Source organism: Rhinichthys klamathensis, unplaced genomic scaffold (assembly GCF_029890125.1).
Source record: "Rhinichthys klamathensis goyatoka isolate OS25496 unplaced genomic scaffold, OSU_Roscu_1.1 h1tg000090l_1, whole genome shotgun sequence".
NCBI classification, from domain to species: Eukaryota; Metazoa; Chordata; class Actinopteri; order Cypriniformes; family Leuciscidae; genus Rhinichthys; species Rhinichthys klamathensis.
This window is the reverse complement of record NW_026606629.1, coordinates 4,856,584-4,880,894: the sequence shown is the minus strand read 5'-3', so window position 1 is coordinate 4,880,894 and position 24,311 is coordinate 4,856,584. Positions and strand designations below refer to the sequence as shown.

General features: G+C 47.7%; 1 protein-coding gene across 1 annotated transcript in view; it reads right to left on the bottom strand.

Annotated features, from left to right (window-relative positions):
* Nucleotides 1-24,311, bottom strand: part of gypc (glycophorin C (Gerbich blood group)) — a 58,933-nt gene that overhangs the window by 2,093 nt on the left and 32,529 nt on the right. The window contains exon 3 of the mRNA XM_056251922.1: nucleotides 8,987-9,022. Within this exon, the coding sequence (XP_056107897.1) occupies nucleotides 8,987-9,022 (36 nt within the window). The remainder of the gene's footprint in view (nucleotides 1-8,986; nucleotides 9,023-24,311) is intronic.

Sequence of the window (24,311 nt, the reverse complement as noted above, 5' to 3'; positions counted from 1 at the left end):
ACATCTTTTCATACATTCCTTCCCAGTTCTTCTGAATATAGTTGTCAGTTCCTAAATAAATATCCAATATTTTCAGGGCTTCTTTAACCCATTTCACACCTCCTGGTAAGACTGGTGGCTCTTCTTCAGACCAATTTTCTAAAATAAAACCTTCCCTTTTTTCCCATTTTTACCTTTAAACGCATTAAACTTTAGTTTCCAAAGACGTGAAACAAATTGAGAAAGAATATCCGATGTCTCTGAAAACCTGTCATCATCTTCCATGTCATCTTGTTCCTCAGCATCAGTTAACTGGGACAAACAAATCTGCCCAGTATTTTGTGCATCATTTGTAACAACATTTGGTAACTTCCTTCGTCTTCATCATCACCATCATTAACCTCTAAACATGGATTTTCTCTCTTTTCAGTACCAACTATAGCCTAAACTATTCTTTCTATTCTTCTTACTGCTCATCCCTTCATCTGCATTTCCTTCTTGTTTTTCTCATCAATTCACGAGGTCACACTTACATATAATTAGAGTGGATAATTATATTTTAATTATATAAAATATAAAACCCCCCTATGTAGGTGTTTAGGACTGGAAGTGTGGAGAAGGGGAGGTGGAGGGATGCTGCTAAACTATCAATGGAGTGAGGTGAGATTGCTGAATCTATATACACTCACCTAAAGGATTATTAGGAACACCATACTAATACTGTGTTTGACCCCCTTTCGCCTTCAGAACTGCCTTAATTCTACGTGGCATTGATTCAACAAGGTGCTGAAAGCATTCTTTAGAAATGTTGGCCCATATTGATAGGATAGCATCTTGCAGTTGATGGAGATTTGTGGGATGCACATCCAGGGCACGAAGCTCCCGTTCCACTACATCCCAAAGATGCTCTTTTGGGTTGAGATCTGGTGACTGTGGGGGCCATTTTAGTACAGTGAACTCATTGTCATGTTCAAGAAACCAATTTGAAATGATTCGAGCTTTGTGAAATGGTGGATTATCCTGCTGGAAGTAGCCATCAGAGGATGGGTACATGGTGGCCATAAAGGGATGGACATGGTCAGAAACAATGCTCAGGTAGGCCGTGGCATTTAAACGATGCCCAATTGGCACTAAGGGGCCTAAAGTGTGCCAAGAAAACATCCCCCACACCATTACACCACCACCACCAGCCTGCACAGTGGTAACAAGGCATGATGGATCCATGTTCTCATTCTGTTTACGCCAAATTCTGACTCTACCATCTGAATGTCTCAACAGAAATCGAGACTCATCAGACCAGGCAACTTTTTTCCAGTCTTCAACTGTCCAATTTTGGTGAGCTCTTGCAAATTGTAGCCTCTTTTTCCTATTTGTAGTGGAGATGAGTGGTACCCGGTGGGGTCTTCTGCTGCTGTAGCCCATCCGCCTCAAAGTTGTGCGTGTTGTGGCTTCACAAATGCTTTGCTGCATACCTCGGTTGTAACGAGTGGTTATTTCAGTCAAAGTTGCTCTTCTATCAGCTTGAATCAGTGGGCCCATTCTCCTCTGACCTCTAGCATCAACAAGGCATTTTCGCCCACAGGACTGCCGCATACTGGATGTTTTTCCCTTTTCACACCATTCTTTGTAAACCCTAGAAATGGTTGTGTGTGAAAATCCCAGTAACTGAGCAGATTGTGAAATACTCAGACCGGCCCGTCTGGCACCAACAACCATGCCATGCTCAAAATAGCTTAAATCACTTTTCTTTCCCATTCTGACATTCAGTTTGGAGTTCAGGAGATTGTCTTGACCAGGACCACACCCCTAAATGCATTGAAGCAACTGCCATGTGATTAGTTGATTAGATAATAGCATTAATGAGAAATTGAACAGGTGTTCCTAATAATCCTTTAGGTGAGTGTATACACCTTTTATCATTGATTGCTGACTGAGTGCACTCCACTCTTGTTAATTAACTGAACGTGCTCCTCCCGAACTTTGTTAATAAAACATAATTTGTTGTTTTGTTTGGTTTCTCACTGATTTCTACATTTTCACCAATCTGTACACTAGAAATAACTTCAATATCATTTACATTATTTTCTAGCTGCGTTTTGTTATGTGGGCAAGCAATCTTTTTATGTCCAACGTCACACTCGAAACACTTCAAATTTACGGTACTCGCGTAAATCATGTACGATTTACCCTCATGTTTGATTCGAAAAGAAATATCTAGCGTTTGTTGATCAAGAAACAAACACCTGACGCCGAAACGACAGCACGTGTTTCAATGCTTCATTCCTACACCTCAACGGAATAATTTTCACTTCACTGGCCATTTTTCCAAACCTCAACAATTCTTTTTGAACGTCACTATTTAATATAAAGAGGGGCACATTAGAAATCGTGACTCTAACAGACTGCGACACAAGCGGTGACACAACAGTAAATGCTCCATTTACCCAAACGTCAGTTTCAGTTAGTTTACTCAGCAAACTTTCATCTTTAAGGAAAACCACCAAGGCTTTGTTCATCCTTGACGCTGAAATTATATTTCCGTATCCAATCTGTTCACCAACAGCGATAAGCACGTCTTCCACATTAGAATCCGCGTCAGGTAGGCTACACACTGACTCCATGGCGGAGCGAGAGTGAGGCTACACCTCCACTCAGGTGAGCCTCCATCTCAGGCCTCCGCCACGAAGTCGAAAACTTCCGAAAACCGAAGCGTTTATGATACTCGAAATTAAGTTAATCGATTTATACACAAAGCAAAAGAAACCATAAAAGAAGAAAAATAGAAAATAAAAAATCTAGAAAAATAGTAGAAAACCCCAAATTGCTCTTCTCACCCGTTTGTTGCTCCCATAACCCAAACCCCCAGCATGCAGAGAGAGAGAGAGAGAGAGAGAGAGAGAGAGAGAGAGAGAGAGAGAGAGAGAGAGAGAGAGAGAGAGAGAGAGAGAGAGAGAGAGAGAGAGAGAGAGAGAGAGAGCTTCTGTGGATGAGAACAAACCCACACACTGATTATTCATGTGTAAATGAGCTAAAGTGAGACCACTGTGGCACTGGTCTTTTCTTTTTCTTTTTTTTTTTTGCTCAGCCAGAGATCTTCTGAGGCTAGGAAACATCTTGTGCACAAATTACCTCTCATTTGTACAGAAATCATCCAAGCCTCTCTGACCATCATCAATGTGCTGTTCTCAAAATGTTCTGGAGGCAAAAAGCATATTTCCCTTTCGAAGGGAACTCAACAATACGTCATCGACGTTATGGGGGAACGCCTCAGGCGTGACAGGTGTCTGAAATCACTATCAAATCACGTCAATCACATTGACCGGCGACAGCCCGTGAATCATTAGCGTGAATGATTAACGTGCGACCTGGAAGTATATAAGGGCGCCTTGCAAACATGACAAATCATATTTTCGTCTTCAGGGACTGTTTTGTCTGTAACTGCTTTGAAAATCAGGTAATTATGAAATGCTTTCAGAAGTGTGCAGACCCGTGCTCAAGATATCTGAAGCCGGGTGACACACGCGAACTGTGCATTTTTCTGTCTGGGAAGGAAGACGCGCACAGTCAGTTCTCGAGGGAACTGCCTGTACAAATTTGTGATCGCGCCTGTCCCTCTTCTCGAGAGAAGAGGGTTCAGCATCTGGATGTCACAGATGAAGCTCGCCGATCGCCTTGAGAGGGGTGTAATCCTCTCAGACGATGCGGCGGCTGACGAGAAGCTGCAATTGGATGAAGTTTTCCAAAAAAAAAAAAAAAAAAGGGAAAACTTAGTCCGGCAGCAAGCGCTCTCCTGGACAAACAGGAGATGGCTGATGAGGGTGGTAATAATAAGATATTTTCCTGTATCTTCTCAGCCACCCTGCCCCGTGTATGCTGAGCTGGTTGGTATTATAGAACGCGCCGCGGACAGGCTGCAGCTGCCGTGGCTGCTCGTTGGGGGAGAAATCGCTCGCGAGGAGAGCGGTTTTTCCCCGGTCATAGAACCACCAGCTCAGGTGAGCCTTTCATTTCTTCCCGATCTCATACTGAGATCGAGAGGACATGGAAGAACCCATACTCTGCCTGTATCCACCAACATCAGCAGGCTAGTCTCGCTGATGTTGAGAGGATAGGAGAGCGTGGGTATGCGTCGATGGGAAAACAATCGACACTGAGAGCTCAAACCCTGCCAGTTGAATGGCAGAGCATACACGTCAGCGGGTCAGGCCGGTGCTAGCCTGCACATCATGGTGGTGTTGCAGGTACACCAGGCCGATCTGCTGGGGGATCTCGACCAGGGGGCAGGGATGTCCCCTGAGGCGGTGGCCGAGCTGCGCCGCACCACAGATCTGGCTCTCCGGGCTACCAAGCAAACCGCTGCCGCGATCGGTCGGTCGATGGCGGCGATGGTGGCCACGGAGAGGCATCTGTGGTTAAACCTAGCTGACATCGGGGAGAAAGAAAAGAACTTTCTCCTCGATTCGCCAGTTTTCGCCTTCCGAACTCTTTGGCACCTCTGTAGAAGAGGTGGTGGGGAAGTTCAGGGAGGCGAAGGCGCGCTCAGCAGCATTTAGGACATGTATACCGCTGAGATCCGCGTCCGCAGTCGCCTCTCGTGCGCCCCCTCCCTCGAGGAGCAGGTCGCAGAGGAGGCGTGACTCCCGCAACAGAAGAGATTTGAGGGAGGTTATCCAGAACAAACGCTCACAGCGTCGGTAGTGGATAACTTCCCCGGAGGGTCACGAAATCTGCCCTCTCTCTTCTGACCCCCAGGCGTTCATTACATCAGGCCTGGGGATGGGCCTATGGCCCACCTGGGCCTGGTTGGTGGAAACGCTCCTTTCAGGCATGTAAAGTGGCGGTTCCCAGGTTCATAAAGAACTGTCTGGCGAATCTTAGCTGCTGGTCTTCTCAAAGAATATTTTTTGTGATTAAAAAATAACATATTTCTCTTTACAGACCTCGTTCCCTGTATAGAGTTATGGGGCCATGTCAAGGTAATAAGGTAAGAGAACTTTATTGGATATCAGGGCCCTGAAGTTCCCCGGTAGGTGGCCAGAACGGTAACTATGTTAGCCTTCGGGCTGTTAGCCACCTCAGGGTAGAGTAGTTGGTCTCTCTCTTAAAATTTTTTATTTAGAGTGTTGACTGATGCTAGAGCTTCAGATAGATCTTAAGTCCGGCCCACGGGACCGTTTGACTTTCCTGAGTATTTCGCCCTTCGAGCTCTGTTTGGGTTTCATTAGGCTGAGCGATTCTGCAGCCTTTTGTATCGAATAATACAGATTTTATTCCTTATTAGGCTGTGGCTCCTCTGAGCCCTCAGATAGATCTATGCTTACAGGTTGGCCCTCACCAGGGCCGCCTCTGTAGCTGGCTTAGGCTGTGCCAGGGATATTAGAGGCGTTCTGCTAAAATTAGCATTTCTTCCTCTGACCCTTCACTTTGTGAATGTAGGTTTTTGGCATCCCTGTATAATCAGCCTCCTCCCATGGGAGTCGTTAGGCCAAGGCCCGCCCCCTTCTCTGCATTCCGGGGTGACTAGAGTAATGCAGCGTGGTGCAGAGGATGGTTTATAAGGATACGGTAGGCCTCAGTTAGGCCTCCGTGGTATATAAGTCCTTTTGAGCAGGGTTAGGCCGTCTTTCGCTTCACGAAGAAGACTGAGTCTCCTGCCCGACCCTGCCGTGCAGAACTGGCTACGGATTTAGGCCGCCAGTATGGGCTTCACTTACCTCGCTGAGCTACTGCTCGAGCGCCGGGTTGTAGGTGAGTGGCTTTTATTCAAGCCCCACTCCCCTAGGTTGGGCACAGATACATTTCTGTCACCCCTAGAGCCGCTGGCAGGCCCGCCCCCTGGTAACCTCAGGGGGAGGTGTGAGTATTCCCCTGTGATTCAGGGTAGGTCTGAGTACTTCACTCCCAGTTCTGTTTATCCTACCTCGCACCACTATGGCTCGGGTCGAGTATGAAGTAAGCCTTCACTTCTTCTTTGGTCGAAGTACGCTCCCCTGTAGCCAGAGCATTGCCCTGAGCTGACGCCCATGCATAGATGGTAGGCCCCTAACTAACTGGGGCCTCCGTTGAGGCAGAGTGGCGTATGTTGTACCCCCCTTGTTTTTAAGCTCTCTTGCTGAGCTCTCTTGCTGAGTACACTGCCGTGGGCAATGTGATTAGGCACCAGGATGCTGTAGGCGCTGTGTAAACAGCTTATCTGCCAACGAAGGCTGCGCCATCAGGTAGTAGGCCTCAGCAGGCCTCCTTGTATGGGCAGCCCCCAATAGGGCGCTGTAGGCCACTTCTCGAGAGAAATAGTTGGCCTTGGTGGTTCGGGCAGTTGACTCACCGGTGGGTAGTAGGCCTTAAACAGGCCTCCTCGGAGGTGAGTCCCAACGTTGTGCGACATACTTTATAGCTGCTGCAGGTAGCTAGCCGTACTAGGCCTCCTGTGGGTGGGCCCAATAGTTACGTTGGTGTAGTATGGTTCCCAACAGTGTTCCTTTGTAGGAATTGACTTGCTATTAGCTGGTAGGCCCAACCGGGCCTCCCTGATAGGCGAGTCCCCAGCTGGTTGGCCTTAACAGGCCGCCTTGGAACTGTCACCCGAACCCAGCTACCAGTTGCTATCAGGTAGTAGGCCACTCAGGCCTCCCTGAAGGTGATTTCCCATTTAAGATGGTTATCAGGTAGTAGGCCTCACCCGGCCTCCCTGAAGGCGAATCCTCACCTACATTGGCTATCAGGTAGTAGGCCTCACCCGGCCTCCCTGAAGGTGAATTCCCATTTGAGATGGTTCTCAGGTAGTAGGCCTCACCAGGCCTCCCTGGAGACAAGCCCAAGGTCAGGTAACTGAACAGCTAGCCTGACTTTCTATCGGGTAGCAGAAAATGCTCCCAGATATTATGGCTGTCAGGTAGTAGGCCTCACCAGGCCTCCCTGAGGGTGATTTCCCACATGCTGTGATTATCAGGTAGTAGGCTCCTCCAGGCCTCCTTGAATGAGAACGGTCAGGTAGTAGGCCTCACCAGGCCTCTCTGACGGTGAGTTTCCACAGGTTGTGGTTATCAGGTAGTAGGCTCCCCCAGGCCTCCCTGAGTGAGTACGGTCAGGTAGTAGGCCTCACCAGGCCTCCCTGAGGGTCCCCACATACTGTGGTTATCAGGTTGTAGGCCTCTCCAGGCCTCCCTGAGGGTCCCCACGTACTGTGGTTATCAGGTTGTAGGCCTCTCCAGGCCTCCCTGTGAGTGGTTTCCTAGCGGTGCTGGGTTCAGGAGGCTAGTGGCCTCTTGCTATCATTTTCAGCTGGCCTTATCAGGCAGCTGCTGAAGGCGAGCTTGCGCCCTGGCTCGACTAAACTGTACCAGGCGGACCATGTGCTCCCCTCACAGAGGGTCACTATGAGCACGTGGACTCCTGAGTCTGGTCAGACGGTCGTAGGCCTCTCGTGAGGCCTCCCAGTTAGATCAGCCCTTAGGCCTTCACAGGCCTCCTCAGTGTTTGAATCACAAGCACTGGGTAGATCCATGGATCGAGTAGAGAAACTCCCCTCGCTGGTAAGGGTTGGAAAGCACTTGCTGAGTCATACTCTCCGGGATGTCCCGTCTCTGAGATCCGGGCCGAGTGGTTCACTACCAGCTTGCAGTCCCTCGGGTTGGATGCCTTACTTAAGGCAAGTGTCCAGAGGCTCTGTCTTCGGACAGACAGGAAGTGGCCAGACTAAGTGTCTATGCTCTGACGCCAGGTCAGGCCGTCCTGGTGGCACGTCGGGGTGAGTACGTTCCCCTGAATAGTGACTGGCTGGGGTTCCTTCGGGTTCCCTAGCCACATTCCCTAGAAGGGACCCCTTCTAATTGAATTTGTGGTCCTAGGCCTTTGAGCAGGCCCAGGTAGGCCTTTTCATTTAACCATGTTTATGGAGGTTTTCCTGCTAGGCTTATAGCTTGGGCTATGACCGTAGGGAATGCGGTCACTGACAGCCCAGTGTGACCTGAGGGTGAGTGGTTCTAGCATTTCATTTGAATTTGCTGGTTCGGACAGTTGTCACTGCCTGAGGGCATGCACTCCCCTCAGCATGGCGGAGTGGGTATTTCGTTCCCCATAACGTCGATGACGTATTGTTGAGTTCCCTTCGAAAGGGAACGTCTCAGGTTACGAATGTAACCTCTGTTCCCTGAGAACAGGGAACGAGACAATACGTCTCCCTGCCATGCCTCGGGGCTTGCCTGCCATACAGTCCCTTCAGACGATAAGGTGATTTGTCATGTTTGCAAGGCGCCCTTATATACTTCCAGGTCGCACGTTAATCATTCACGCTAATGATTCACGGGCTGTCGCCGGTCAATGTGATTGACGTGATTTGATAGTGATTTCAGACACCTGTCATGCCTGAGGCGTTCCCCCATAACGTCGATGACGTATTGTCTCGTTCCCTGTTCTCAGGGAACAGAGGTTACATTCGTAACCTGAGACGTTCTCCTCTGACACCCATACATTCTGAATAAATACATTTTTTTGCAAGTAACACATTAATAATATTTCATTATGGCATACAGTAGATACTTTATCAATGCCCAGTTTTGTTTTGAAGAGTTCAATAAAGCGTTAAATAGACTGGATATTCAGAAATGAAAATCGATGCTTTTTTTATATCACAGCTCTAGTTGTTTTTAGAAAAATGTTTTGGATTGTGCTTGTTCCTGCTGTGCCATTTTTCACATAATTTGTCTGTGCCTTCAAAGTAATTAGTCACATGACATCTACAGCTCAGGTGATTGGCTCAAAACAATTGTGCCCAGAACTAAACATACCCATAAGCCTAAGTAGACATAGGAACCAATGGCACCAATAGTCGAGGATACTTTTGGGAAACGTAGCCCTGACTTTTTAAAATTATACATCAACAAAATAATTTGTAAATGTCAGATCAGGTAGAAATAGTGACTTAAGGCAAAAGCTGCACATTTTAAAGTGTATGTGAGTTGGGGGTATTTTGGATATTTGTACATTTGTGAGCTGTTACAACACTTACCTCCAACTATAGCTTCAAAGTATGGTCCTGATCGCTCTAAAGACAAAAAGAGAAGAATATTAAAAAAATGGTAATTGTATATGCCAAAACAGAATGGTCACATCACATAGTCTGTCCCCTTGTCCATTTTAAAATTTAAAGTGGTTTCACTCATACATTTAAGTAAGAATTTCTAATAGAAGTAGATATCAAGTATTAAACAGAGTAAGAATAAAAAAAACTGTCCTTAAACATGCCAGTTCTAGTTCTGCTGCTGTTCAGCTGATTTTAAGTGTAAGGGCCCTATCTTGCACTCGGCGCAAATGACTTTGTACACTGTCAATGTATCATTCCTATTTTGCACCCGCGCAAAGCGGACTTTTCCCTCCACAGACACACGTCGGTTAACTAAGAAATACACTTGCGCTCCCCGGGGCGGTTCAGCGCAAAGAGGAGGCGTGTTCCGGCGCAAACTTTCCCTCATGCTATTTTGCTGTTCTATAAAACAAATGCGCCACTGACCAGAAAAAAACCTAGTCTAAAGTCAGTGGCGCGTTGCGCGTTGTTCATTATGCTATTTTAAGGGCGCATGCTTGGCCATAATCAATGTAGCGTGTGCACAACGCGCATACACTTTGATTCTCTCATCTAAGCAGCAGTTTTCATTTTTGCAAATCATACATTATTAAGATAGATAGATAGATAGATAGATAGATAGATAGATAGATAGATAGATAGATAGATAGATAGATAGATAGATAGATAGATAGATAGATAGATAGATAGATAGATAGATAGATAGATAGATAGATAATTTATTATAAAAGCATACATGTATAGCTTACACATTTACCCAAGTTAATTTGGGTGGGTTTCTCAAACTTTCTCCATCCCCAATGTCACTTCTCTGTGTTTTACGGCCCTGACGAGAACGTTGCTCTCCTCGGCTATGAACTGCTCCTGGCCCGCACCTGGCAAATCCGCCGTTATAATAGGAATCCGCTTTAGAACAAGCGCGCCTGCTCTTAAAGGGAATGTGAGATGACGCTCTGATTGGTTTATTTCACGTTACGCCCAAACCACACCTATGAATAATGAAGCTACTTCAGACCAACCCCTTTTAGATTTGCGCCAGGCGCAAGAGGCATTTATCCCGCCGGGAAAATAGCAACAGCGCCGGGATCCGCCCACAAAGTTACTTGCGCTTTGCGCTTTGACACTTGCGTTTCAGATCGTTAAAATAGGGCCCTAAATGTCTTTACATGTCATTAAAGTTTAGTGTTCTGTTTGATCTTTTCTCAGTGGCTAGAGTTCTAAAACATTTTCAAGATGAATGTTTTTTAGGAGTGCTGCAGTGCAGCCATGTACTGTATCTCTACAACCAAATCCTTCAACGCCTCACTGATCCCTCGCAAAACACGTACTGTTGACTTTCTTCCTGTGTTGTAATAACACACGTGAATCTTTCATAATGCTTTGTTTTTATAGACAGCTGTCTCCCCCGCTGTATTGTAGCGAGACTCATTCTCTCCATCACCATGGGGACAAAAAGCTCGTTAAAGAAAGTAACTGAAGATAATCATGAATTATTGCAAAGGCAACATCTGCTGCCTTGACTTGACTTTCACTGAAGGACAGGCAAATCAAAGATGTTGCTTTCAAAATGGAGATGGATCTAGTGAGACCCCCAAAACTATTTTTAAACAGAAAGGATAATGCAGGTTTGACCAAGCAGATGCCCCCAAAACATGAACAATTAAGCTCCCTCATTAGTGTCTAATAACCTGTTATATTGTGATTAAAAGCTCATTGTGATTTGGTGTTTACAGCGAGACTATATTTGGAGTAATTAAGGAGACATAAGAACATTCACATTTGGGTAATGTGAAGGGCATGAAGGTGTGTTTGAAGGTATAACATCCACTCATGTGAACTTTAATATCTCCTTATATGACTTAGTAATTAGTTGTCCTTTAGAAAGGGTGGAGTAATATACTTTTTTTTTTTACATAAAAAGACAAGCTCACAGAGGCTCTGAGCCATGCAATGAATTATTTATAAATCAATCAAGTGCTTCCAGCTCTACCAACCCACATGTCAGAAAAACTAAGACTCTGGATGAAATATATCTCTCTAATAGAGTTGGTCTTTGTTTCACAAAGTACCGCATACTTTTCCTGGTGATCGTCGTCATTTTAAAGGGGTGGTTGATTATGATTTCACTTTTTTAACTTTAGTGCTGTTTGAGCATAAACGACATCTGCCAAGTTACAAAGCTCAAAGTTCAAAGCAAAGGAAGATATTTGCTTTTAAGGACTACAACAAACGGCTGGTAGGGACTACACAACATTCCTCCCTTGTTAGTGACATCACCAACCCTAAAATTTACATAAACCTTGACTCCGGAACATGATTTATAGATTATCAAGACAGAACATTCTAATCAATGACTAGAAGATAACGTACTCGGTTACTAACGTAACCTCGGTTCTCTCTAGAAGAGGGAACGAGTACTGCGTAATATCTTACGCTAGGGGAAAACCTCTTTTCCACGAGATATTAAAGCCAAAAAATTATCCTTAATTTTGAATTCATGTAAAACGCGTTGCGGCAGCATACAGACATAGGCAAAGGCAGCTTGCGTGCCTATTGGCTGTCCTGCTGCAACTGCAGCAGCCTATCGAGAGAGGCCCTTCGGTGACGGTCCAATGGGGGCGCTTCCCGCCCACTGCGTCACCTTCCCGCCAGAGTAGGCGTGGCCTAGCCCTATAAATATGGCTCGATGGGCTGATATCACTGGTTTTTCATCGCCGAAGCAAACCAGAGTGTGTTGCAAGCACGGCAAGATACACAGTACTCAATCCCTCTTCTAGAGAGAACCGAGGTTACGTTCTCTTACGAGAGGTTCTCTCGTACTGCGTAATATCTTACGCTAGGGGTGGGAACACAGTGTAAAACGCCGTGCATGCTGGGATCCAACACCAAAGTCCCAAGGGCAGAGGCCGGGGGCGCATGTAGTGCATAATCACCATAGACTCACAAAGAGTGAAGGAAGAGGGGCTAGAAGCGTCATTCCTTATAAAATAGCATCCAGAGGAGCTAATCATATAGATATTATACCACGTAGTCAGGGTGAAAACACTTTCAGCCTAAACCGGGTGGCCATACATGTGTTGACACTCGTGGAGCTGCTGTATCAGTCAGTGAGCGATACGCAGGCCAAACTCAGCATCTGGGCCGACACAGCGGGGCAGATCGCACTGAATTCTAGACCGCCAAAAGCTTAGCTTGTAAGGCGGGGACCTCCAGGTTATAGTATTTTATAAATGTAGATGGCGAGGCCCAGCCCACAGCCGTACAAATATCTTGCAGGGTAATCCCGCTAGACCATGCCCACGAAGAGGCCATGCCTCTCGTGGAGTGCGCTCTGACACCCAAGGGACACTGCAGGCCCTTAGCTGCTCAGTCTGTCTAAAACCAGACGAGCGGGACACATAAGCTCTTAGTGCCCTGACGGGGCAAAGGAGACTCGCGTCCTTCTCCTCATTGAGAACCGGAAGGGCGGACAGGGAAATCACCTGGGCCCTGAACGGTGTGTTGAGGGATTTCGGCACGTACCCTTACCTAGGTTTGAGTATGACCTTTGAGTCATTAGGCCCAAACTCCATACATGACGCGCTTACCGAAAGCGCTTGTAAGTCCCCTACGCGCTTCACTGAAGCGAGAGCCATGAGAAACACTGTTTTGAAAGACAGATGTTTCATGTCTGACAAATGGATTGGCTCGAATGGGGCACCTTTCATGGCTTCCAACACCGTGGAAAGGTCCCACATCGGGACTGAAAGGGGCCTGGGAGGGTTCAATCTCCGAGCTACCCTGAGGAAACGCAGTGGCTGGCCAGACGCCGGTTTTGCAAACGTTGCTATGGCCGCCACGTATACTTTGAGCGTGGATGGGGTTCTGCCCTTATCCAGTAGCTCTTGAAGGAAGGAAAGCACTTCCGTAACCCCGCAGTCTACGGGTGAAAAGCCCTGAGCTTGACACCAAGCAGAGAACACAGACCATTTCGAGGAATAGAGCCGTCGAGTAGACGGAGCTCTAGCCTGCGTGATCGTGTTTAACACTCCCTCCGGGAGGTTAGCGGGTACCCGTTGATGGCCCATGTGTGCAGGGACCACAGATCCGGGCAAGATGCTAAATCGAGCCTCAGTGGTACAGGCCACGGGGCAGTGCTGGCCAGCTGCATCAGGACTGGGAACCAGGTCTGGTTTGTCCAGAGCGGGGCCACGAGCAGCACTGGGCATCTGTTTTCCCTGATTCGTTCCAACACTTGAGGCAGGAGCGAGACAGGGGGAAAAGCATATAGGGAAACGCGGGGCCAGCGCATCCCTGCTCTTCAAGCAGAAGTTCGGACTCTGAGCGTTTTCGTGGGACGCGAACAGGTCCACCTGCGCTCTGCCGAACGTTTCCCACAGCAGTTGGATCGTCTGCGGGTGCAGCGACCATTCCCCTGCTGGAACATTGTTTCTGGACAGTCTGTTTGGTCCCACATTCAGGTGACCAGGCACATGCGCTGCTCTCAGCGAGAGCAGGTTGTGCTGAGCCCAGACCAGAAGGCGTTCCGTCAACCTGTAAAGGTTTCGGGACCTGACGCCGCCCTGGCGATTTATGTGTGCCACCACTGACATGTTGTCCGACCGGACCAGGACGTGGTGACCTTTTATCTGGGGACAGAAGCACCGTAGCGCTTTGTCGACTGCTATCATTTCCATCCCGAGGTGGAGGCGTCCGTAGACACCACCTGCACACTCGAGGCGGTCCCCAGACTCACACCTGACTGATACCAGTCGGTTACTTTCCAAGGTTTCAGAGCTGAAACGCACTTTAGATCGACCCTGAGGCGAAACAGACCAGCGGTCCGTGCCGAGGCGGAACTCGCGCTTTCAGCCACATCTGCAGTGGGCGCATGCGAAGCAGGCCCAGCTGGAGTACAGAGGCTACTGAGGCCATCAGGCCCAGTATTTTCTGAAACCTTTTGAGCGGGACTATAGAGCCGTGGCGGAAGGAGTTCGCGACGCACTGAATGTCTAGTCCACGCTCCGGTGACAGGCGTGCTGTCATGGATAGCGAGTCCAGCACTGTTCCCAGAAAAGAAATTTTCTGACTGGGAGACAGCGAGCTTTTCGCCCAATTGACTGTGAGGCCCAGATTCTCGAGGTGCTCGAGTAATGTGGCCCTGTGTTCTATGAGCTCTGAGTGTGATCGAGCTAGAATCAGCCAATCGTCCAAGTAGTTCAAAACTCGCATGCCCCGAAGTCTCAGGGGTGCGAGAGCCGCGTCCATGCACTTCGTGAATGTACGGGGTGCTAGGAACAGGCCGAACGGCAGGACTGTGTATTTATATGCCTGGTCCTCGAAGGCGAATCTCAAGAATCGCCTGTGATGGGACGCTATTTGTATTCGGAAATAGGCGTCTTTTAGATCTATTGACATAAACCAGTCCTCTTGGCGAACTTGTGCGAGGATTTTCCTGGTTGTAAGCATTTTGAAGTGGCGCTTCACAAGTGCTGTGTTCAGCTGTCGCAGATCTAAAATGGGTCTGAGACCTCCATCCTGGAATGTAACGAAGTACAAATACTTCGTTACTTTACTTAAGTAAATTTTTCACGTATCTGTACTTTACTTAAGTAGACTCAATAGTGCATACTTTTTACTTTTACTTCGTTACATTTTGCAGCAATTATTATACTTTCTACTCCACTACATTTCTACAACGTTCTGTTACATTTTCGTTAAATTTTCTGATCAGTTTTTCCCCTGCCAAAAGGTCATCCTGACCGTCCGTTCATCGCACGTTTCTGTCTCACCAGTGAAGTTTGGTTGCCATAGATATATCAACCCGGTCACACTAAATGCGTCTCTATAGCACGCAGTGTGTTTATCGTGCAATTTATACGCGAAAATTAGTTTTTACATGCATATGAAACGCATTGGTAGGTTTAGTAGTGATGTGGGGTGCGTGTGTATTATACGTTTGGTTAGGATTAGTATGGCAAGCCAAGAGGTTCAGAATTACGCCATAAATGAATCGCGTTTAAAGCCAAACGCCGTCATATACGGCGTTTTAACATAATATGTGTGTTTATATATATATATATATATATATATATATATATATATACCGTATATAGTAAGGGTATATAGTAAGCTTGATGTGTATATTGCCTAATTGCAAGCTTGTTCAGAAATGGTGACAAAAACTTAAAATATAACTGCTTTTCCATCATATTGAACATCATTATATGAGTATTAGGTTGAATGAGTTAGAATTAACTGTTTTATTAATCATTAGAATATAGACATTAAGAGAATAAATTGTTATGCAAGTACTTTTACTTTTAATACTTAAAGTACATTTAAAATCAAGTACTTTTTACTTTTTACTTAAGTAGGGTTGTCATTGTGGTACTTCTACTTTTACTAAAGTAAATATGTCTCTGGTTATTTGTACTTTTACTTAAGTACTGAGATTCAGTACTTCCTCCACCACTGGCTGTATAGGCCCCCTTCGCTCTGAGCCTGAGATAAAGGTTCTATAGCACCTTTGCTCAGTAGTTTCGCTATCTCGGCTCGAAGTAGATGTGCTACCTCTGTTTTCACCGTGGATTTGACGCGCGCCGTGTAACGGCGGGGGCGTCGAGCGAACTGTAGCGAATAGCCTCTTTTTATAGTGTTCAGCACCCATTCTGTTACCCCAGGAAGCTGTGCCCACACTTTCGCGTGAATAGCTAGGGGTAGAATGAGATCTGGGCTCTGGCCGTGACATAGTGACGGCAAGGGAGCTCCGGCGTGCTGTAGCGCAGACACTGTGTTTACAGTTTGTGAGGCGGGAGGCGCGCCGATCGCGGCGGGCAGCCTGGCCGCGCTCAAATCCCTTACAGCAGTTTGCTGAGGGAGAGAGAGGGGGGCGAGCCCCGTGGGGCTCAACATGTCTGTGAGTGAATGTGGGCGCGGGACAGCGGGCACATTTACTGCACTGAAAACACCGTCGGCCTGAGCTGACTGAATGTGTGTTGGTTTCGTTTTTACAGAACCCGTGGGACATGTGGTGTGTAGTGTTTGTGGGCACTGAGACGTGGGCACATTCACTACGTTTAGTGCACAATCGACATGAGGCGATTTTCTTTGTGCGAGCCCTGCATTTTTGCGGGCTGTGTTTGTGTGTAGAAATGAGCACTGGGTTGTGGGCATTTTTATTGCACTCATAACACCATCGGCTGTGGCCGGAACACCAGAAAATACACTGCTTATGTGATTTATCTGGGTCGCCGTGGAAACAGCATTTGTGTGCAGGCAAGCGGGCCGTGGCACTGGCTTGCTTACTGCAAAATACACTGGAACAGTCGCATTTTCTGCGACTGAACGAGCGAAAAAATTTCGGTGGAAGTCTGGCTGCGGCGAGACTGAAACACCGTCGATTTACTAGGAGGCTAGGAAGACTTGTGTTGGTTTTGTTTTACAGAAACCGTGGTTGTGTTTGTGGGCACTGGGTTGTGGGCACATTCACTACATTTAATGCACAATTGACATGCGTCGATTTCATTTGTGCGAGCCCTGTACCGTGGCGGGCTGTGTTTGTGTGTAGAAATGAACCCTGGGCTGTGGGCATTTTATTACACTCATAACACCATCGGCTGTGGCCGGAAAACCAGAAAATACAATGCTTATATGATTTTTCTGGGTCGCCGTGGAAACGGCATTTATTTGCAGGCAAGCGGGCAGTGGAACCGGCTTGTTTACTGCAAAATACACTGGAACAGTCGCATTTTCTGGAACTGAACGAGCGAAAAGTTTCGGTGGAAGTCTGGCCGCGGCGAGACTAAATTTCTATCTGCTGCGAGAGCCGGGATCGAACAAGGGTCTCTCGCGCGAAGGCTTCGGGTTCCGCCACTGAGCCACAGGGGAGAACTACATTAGCGCAAGCAGATAAGAGAGTGTCATCACAGTTTTGTGTGTGTCGGCGTTTGTTTGCAGGTGTGCGTGTTATACAACAGGCTCATTGCTGCAATATTGACATTTTCAGACGCTCAAACTAGGAGCTGAGAAATGTTTGAGAAATGGAGATTAGTCCGGCCTCGGCGGGACTAAAACACACTCTTTTCTCATTTTGGGACGCACTTTGGGACGCACGCCCATGGGGGGCGGGGTAGATTTCTTATAACGTAAAGAAAGCTAGCCGCGGTTTTAGGGCTCGCGGTCTTGATGCTGGCCCGTTTCCCTGACGACTCGCGGACAGAAGGGGGAGGTCCACAGAGCTCGCCCAGTCCTCACTGTCCGACGCCAGGATAGAGCAGCAGGTCTCCTCTACAGATGCAGCTATCTCGTCGTCATTAATGGCGGAAGCGGCGGCCGTTATCCGTCAGTGAGCGACTCGAGTGAAGCTGGTGAAGCTGGCGGGCGAACCGGCGAGCTTTCACGGGCTGGAGAAGGCTCAGGGACCCGTTGAGTGCGACGCTTCTTACGGCGCGGCGCTGTAGCGGGTGGTGGTGCAGTCTCGGAGAAGAATGCCAGGCGAGTCCTCAGAGTCACCATAGGCAATAGCTCGCAATGAGGGCATCCGCCGTCAGCGAGCGCGAGAGCTGCATGATCCTCTCCCAGGCAGGAAACGCAAATCACATGGCGGTCCCCGTCGCTGAGTGGGGCTCGGCACGAGCCACAGGATAAAGGCATCTTTAAAAAGACGCAGCTCTTTTAGAAGGGTGAGTCGCGGCGGCGAACACACACTTAGCAGAGTGTAAAGGATATAGTACGCCGGGTAGCGTAGCAGGAACGGCGACTAAAGGCGGCGAAGTGAAGGCCAGCGGCTTCAGATGCAATGGCTCGTCCTGCAGAAGGCTTCTCCAACGGCGCGGCTTCTCACTCCGGATCCAACACTGTGTGAGCTACGTTGAAGAGATGAAAAATCAGTGATATCAGCCCATCGAGCCATATTTATAGGGCTAGGCCACGCCTACTCTGGCGGGAAGGTGACGCAGTGGGCGGGAAGCGCCCCCATTGGACCGTCACCGAAGGGCCTCTCTCGATAGGCTGCTGCAGTTGCAGCAGGACAGCCAATAGGCACGCAAGCCGCCTTTGCCTATGTCTGTATGCTGCCGCAACGTGTTTTACATTAATTGAAAATTAAGGATAATTTTTTGGCTTCAATATCTCGTGGAAAAGAGGTTTTCCCCTAGCGTAAGATATTACGCAGTACAAGAGAACCTCTCGTAAGAGAACTACACATAAGCTACCTAAATGCATCAACTAACCATTCATAAATGTCCTGTTGCATTCTACATGTTGTCACTTCTTCTTGAGTCTCTCCATTATTGTCTGACTCCAGTTTGAACATAAACATTTGACATTTTTTTAGGGCATGTCTGTGTGAGGTAAAAGGACACAAGCTGTTGTAGCTCCGCCCCCTGTGCTGAAATGCTCATTTGCATTTAAAGGGACAGACACAAAAAACGATGCGTTTTTGCTCACCCTCAAAAAGTGACAATTTTAACATGCTATATAAAAATATCTGTGGGGTATTTTGAGCTAGAACTTCACATACACACTCTGGGGACATCAAAGACTTATTTTACATCTTGTAAAAAGGGCATTATACCACCCCTCTAACGCCCATGTGTGACCTCAAAACTGTCCTTAGCTTCCTCTAAGCAAAGTTAAGTCAGTGAAGTTATAACTAGTGACATTCAACATAGTAAATAAAAAAAAATTAGACATCTTTTCTGGAAAAATGGACTCCAAAACATATTGATAGGTCTATTTATTTAAACTGTATAGTGTGTGCTGCATGTGCTTTATGGCTCTGTGTACCTCCTAGAGTAAATGATAAACTAACTACTGAAAAGAAAACAAAGGTTATGTTATTTTGAAAATTAAGATAAGCACATTTTCAGTACACTTACTAAAGTCAGCGTGTAATGAAAATTCACCCTATTTATTTTCTAAATGCATGTTATTGATCTTATTGTGAACAATTAATTAATGCATACTTTTCCTTTTTTGCAAATTTTTATTGACCTCATAATTCATAATTCTATCATAATAAAATAATAAAATGACAGACTTCTCTCTGACATATGATGAACTTCCAGCCAACCCCCCCCCCCCCCCCCCTTCTTACAATCAACTGCAAGCTCACATTCAGATCTGCCACCATCTAATGAACCACCAACATTGAACCAAGATCCCGCCCTACATTTTTTGTTTGTTTTTCAATATTCCGTTTAATTCAGATGTACGTCACAATTTGGAAAAAAAATGTCTGTTGCTACTTCCGTTACATCCAAACTTCAAAGGTGCATTCCTTATTGTTCCTCATTAAAAAGTTTTACAAATAAACGTAAAAGTGTAATAAGGTTTATAACCGGAGAATGTTAAACATAACTTTAATAAGAAAATAAAACATAAAGATAAAAAAAGAAAGTAAACTTAAAATAAAGCACCAACATAAAGTCCAGGCCTGGTCCTCTCTCATCCTTCACTGTCGTCACTCCTCCTTTTATGCTTCCGGAGCTCCTCCTTGGGCCTCGAGACCGGTGTGGTTTATTAGCACTCGTGCCACTGGCCTCACTCCGTTCCCACAGCTCTCTGCCCCGCTTTGCTTGCCACAAGTAGTATTTTAAAAAATCTGTTTAAAACCATATACACTAAGCTGAAATGGAGACTACAGTTGTATAAGTAAACTAATAAAAGCTGTTTTTGTACATAGATGCCGTGATTGAGGTCACATGACCAGCTGAATACTATATGCTTAATCTTTATCTTAGTAATCCCCCTGTTAGTGTACACTTTCCTAAATTAATAATGGCTGACTGCAAATTTCTACAATGGCACTGGTAACCAAAACTTTTCTTTTGTAATGCTACATCCACACCACTAGGTGTCAATATAAACCCAGAACAATTGTGATTTCAACCAGCAATAAACAAAAAATTAGTTCACCTTTAAAGTTTGCATGAAACGGAAGTTACAATAAGTCTTTTCTTACTTATTGTGATGTATATGTTCGAGTGAAAGTGCTCCTGGAATGAGAAAAAAACAAAATTAGGACGGGACTTGATTTCGTACTCTGAAATTGATTGGAATGTAGGCAGTTGGAAGTTGAGAACTAAATGGACACAGATCTGAATGCCAGTTTGCCGTCATTTGTGGGAGATATTTAGAAAACAGTTGTTGTTTCGAGGGGGAGGAGAGGTTAATGTTTTTGATTAAAGATTATGAGGGCATTTGAATTTAAAAAAGAAATGTTAAATAATAAATTATTTATAATAAACACTGCAACATTCTGTAAAAAATTAAATAAAATAAGATTTGTCCATTTTGATTTAATGGTGACTTGAAGAATGCTAAATGTCGTATGGTTTTAGCTGGTAGGGAAGTTGGGAAAGTTTGATTATTCAAAAGAGTTATGAAGGACACAGTTGTTTTTATGTCTCACAGGTCATATTTTCATTTCCATTCAGTGAACAGAGAGGCAAACTGTTGAAATCGAATCGGTTACCTAACGTAACCTCGGTTCTCTCTAGAAGAGGGAACGAGTATTGCGTAAGCTAGCTTACGCTGCGGGAAAGATTCATCTTTGCTGAGAGTTTGAAGCCAAAAAATTATTTCATAATTTGTATCCATTGACAACGCAGTTCCTCTGCGGCAGACCTAGAGCAGGCTAGCTAGCAGCTCATTGGTTCGCACAGAGAGAACTGCTTAAGCCTATGGGAGAGCGGGGCTGAACCCGCTGCCAATGAGAAGCGCCCGCGCGCTCATTGCATCATGGCCCGCCAGAATGGGCGTGGCTATGGTGTATATAACAGTCTCTCCCAGGCTTATATGTTGATTTATTTCAGCGTGAAGCGAAACGCTAGTAGCGCAAGCACGGCCGGGAACGCAATACTCGTTCCCTCTTCTAGAGAGAACCGAGGTTACGTTAGGTAACCGATTCGTTCTCTTACGAGAGGTTCTCTCGTATTGCGTAAGCTAGCTTACGCTGCGGGAACACCTGGTCAACGCCGTGCGCGCTATGAATCCACTCATGAATCCCAGGGTGATACCGGGGGATTTTTAACGTGGAGTGAATGTAATATGAGGCCGGCAGAGCGGGCACATGAAGTATATACATAAGCATCTAAGGAGAGCACAAGGGGCGAACCGGTTGTGTGAGGGACTCCCAGTAATGCAGCTTCTTAGGGAGCTGGTCGTTAGACAGCTAGTAATTTTGCCTGCAAGGCGGGAACTTCCAAGTTGTAAAATCTGACAAAAGTGGACGGGGAGGCCCATCCCGCGGCCACACAAATGTCATGAATGGAAATTCCACAGGACCATGCCCACGATGAGGCCATGCCTCTAGTGGAGTGCGCCCTGATGCCCAGAGGGCAGGGCAGGCATTTAGATGCGTAAGCAGAGGCGATAGCGTCTACTATCCATCTAGACAGTGTCTGTTTAGAGGCGGCCAGACCTTTGGTGCGCCCCCCAAACGACACGAAAAGCTGCTCAGCGCGTCTGAACGCGGCAGCGCGCGTAGTGTACAATCTCAGAGCCCGCACCGGGCAGAGGAGATTGGCGTCACGCTCACTATCGGATGAAGGCAGAGCCGATAGGGAAATAATCTAAGCCCTGAACGGGGTACCAATCGCCTTCGGGACATAGCCATGCCTAGGTTTGAGAATGACAACAGAATCATTCGGTCCAAACTCAAGACACGCGGCGCTGGATGAGAGCACGTGAAGATCCCCCACGCGTTTTACTGAGGACAGAGCCGTCAGAAAAACGGTTTTGAGCGAGAGGTATTTTAGGTCCACAGACTCGAGCGGTTCGAACGGGGGTGCTTTCATAGCTTCGAGAACTATAGAAAGATCCCAGATAGGAACCGAAGGGGGGCGCGGAGGGTTCATCCTCTTAGCTCCCCTGAGGAAGCGGATGACTAACTCGTCTTTGCCCAGGGACTGAGCGCGTCGGGGTTCAGAGAACGCCGCGACGGCTGCCACGTAAACCTTGAGAGTGGAGGGGGACCTGCCCTTGTCCAGCATCTCTTGAAGGAAAACAAGCAAAGACGGCACCTCGCATGACCGTGGGTCCAGATGTTTGTCGGTGCACCATTTTGAGAACACAGACCATTTAGACGCATAGAGCCTTCTCGTGGAAGGTGCTCTAGCCTGTATGATAGTGTTTCTTACTCCCTCTGGCAAATCGACGAATAGTCGTTGATCACCCATGCATGTAGCGCCCAGCGCCGTGGATGGGGGTGCCAGATCGTGCCGCGAGCTTGAGAGAGGAGATCTGCTCTGACTGGGATGGGCCACGGGGCTGTCTGTGACAGCTGAGTGAGCTCCGGAACCCAATTCTGACTCTCCCAACGCGGGGCTATGAGGAGCACCGAGTGGCGTGTGTCCCTGATCCTCTGAATTACCTGTGGTAGCAGAGCGATCGGAGGGAATGCATAGAGTGGGCGGCGAGGCCATTCCTGGGCTAGCGCGTCCTCGCTCCTTGAAAAAAATATTGGGCAGTGAGCGTTCTCTTCTGACGCGAAGAGGTCCACTTCTGCTCTGCCGAATAGCCGCCACAGTATTTGGACCGTTTGTGTGTTCAGGGACCATTCTCCTGAGGAGATGAGGTTCCTGGACAGTATGTCTGGACCGTCGTTCAGATGGCCCGGCACATGCGTCGCTCTGAGCGAGAGCAGGCGGCTCTGAGACCAAACTAAAATGCGGTGTGTCAGTAGGAAGAGATTCCTGGATCTGACACCGCCCTGACGGTTGAGATAGGAGACCACAGCCATGTTGTCCGAACGGATCAGGACGTGGTGTCCCCGAATGAGCGGGAGGAAGCGCGAGAGCGCGTTCTCGACCGCAAGCATTTCCAGACAGTTTATGTGTAAGGGGCTTTCCTGTGTCGACCAATGGCCGAAGGCCGGTGAGCCCTCGCAGACTGCACCCCAACCCGTGTTGGATGCATCTGTCGAGATGACTTTTCGGCGGGAAAAGGTCCCCATCGTGACGCCCTGCCGAAACCATTCTGCTACTGTCCATGGCTGCAGCGCCGTGAGACATGTCTGCGTAACTCTGATCAGCTGGCGGCCCGTGTTCCACGCGCGGTGGGGTACACGGCTGTTTAACCAAAGCTGAAGCGGGCGCATGTGCAGAAGGCCCAGCTGAAGCACAGCGGAGGCTGAGGCCATGTAACCCAGCATCCTCTGAAAAGTTTTCAGAGGTGTGCGGGTGCCCATCTGAAACGAGGCGGCCAGTCGCTGAACACTGCGCGCGCGCTGTGTGGACAGGCGAGCCGTCATCGTGACCGAGTTCAAATCTATTCCTAGAAAGGAAATCGATTGACTGGGTTGAAGGGAGCTCTTTGTCCAGTTGACAGAGAGGCCCAGCGTTTTCAGATGGTCGAGGAGAACTGCGCGGTGCGACAGAAGCTCCGTCTGTGATTGGGCCAAAATCAGCCAGTCGTCCAGATAATTCAATATGCGCAGCCCCTGGCTCCGCAGGGGGGCGAGCGCCGTATCCATGCACTTCGTGAATGTACGGGGCGCCAGGGATAAGCCGAACGGGAGAACGGCGTATTGATAAACATGACCCTCGAAGGCGAAACGTAAGAATGGCCTGTGACGGGGATTTATCTGGATCTGAAAATAGGCGTCTTTCAGGTCTAGAGAGACGAACCAGTCCCCCTGGCGCACCTGCGCGAGGAGTTTCCTGGTAGTGAGCATCTTGAACGGTCTCTTCATGAGCACTTTGTTCAAAAACCTGAGATCTAAAATCGGTCTGAGGCTGCCGTCTTTCTTGGGAACCAGAAAATAACGGCCGTAAAACCCCGACTCGGTCATAGATGGTGGGACTCTCTCTATGGCGCCCTTTTGCAACAGCGTCGCAATTTCTGAGCGGAGCGTGCCGGTGGCCAGCGGGCTGACAGTAGATTCGAGCCGAGCGCGCGCACGAGGCGGGCGGCGGCGAAACTGTAGCAGATAGCCGTTCTTTATAATGCTTAGCACCCACGGGGAAATGCCTGGAATGGCTTCCCACGCTTTGGAGCATGCGGCTAGTGGCCGAATGGCTATATATCGCCCTGATTGCTGCACATAGCGGGCTGGACACAGTGTGTGGGCGCGCTTTGAATGTGTGTAGCAACGGGATTTGCACTCAGAGAGGAGTCTATGGGCCGTGAAACAGAGCGAGCAGAGAGGGGACACGCGCATGAGCTCGTGGGCGTGTTTATGTTCTCTGATATTAGAGCGGGCTGTGCCCGTTTCATGTGATGGGGCTCTGAGAGAGACACGGGATATGTTATGCTTGTGTGTATG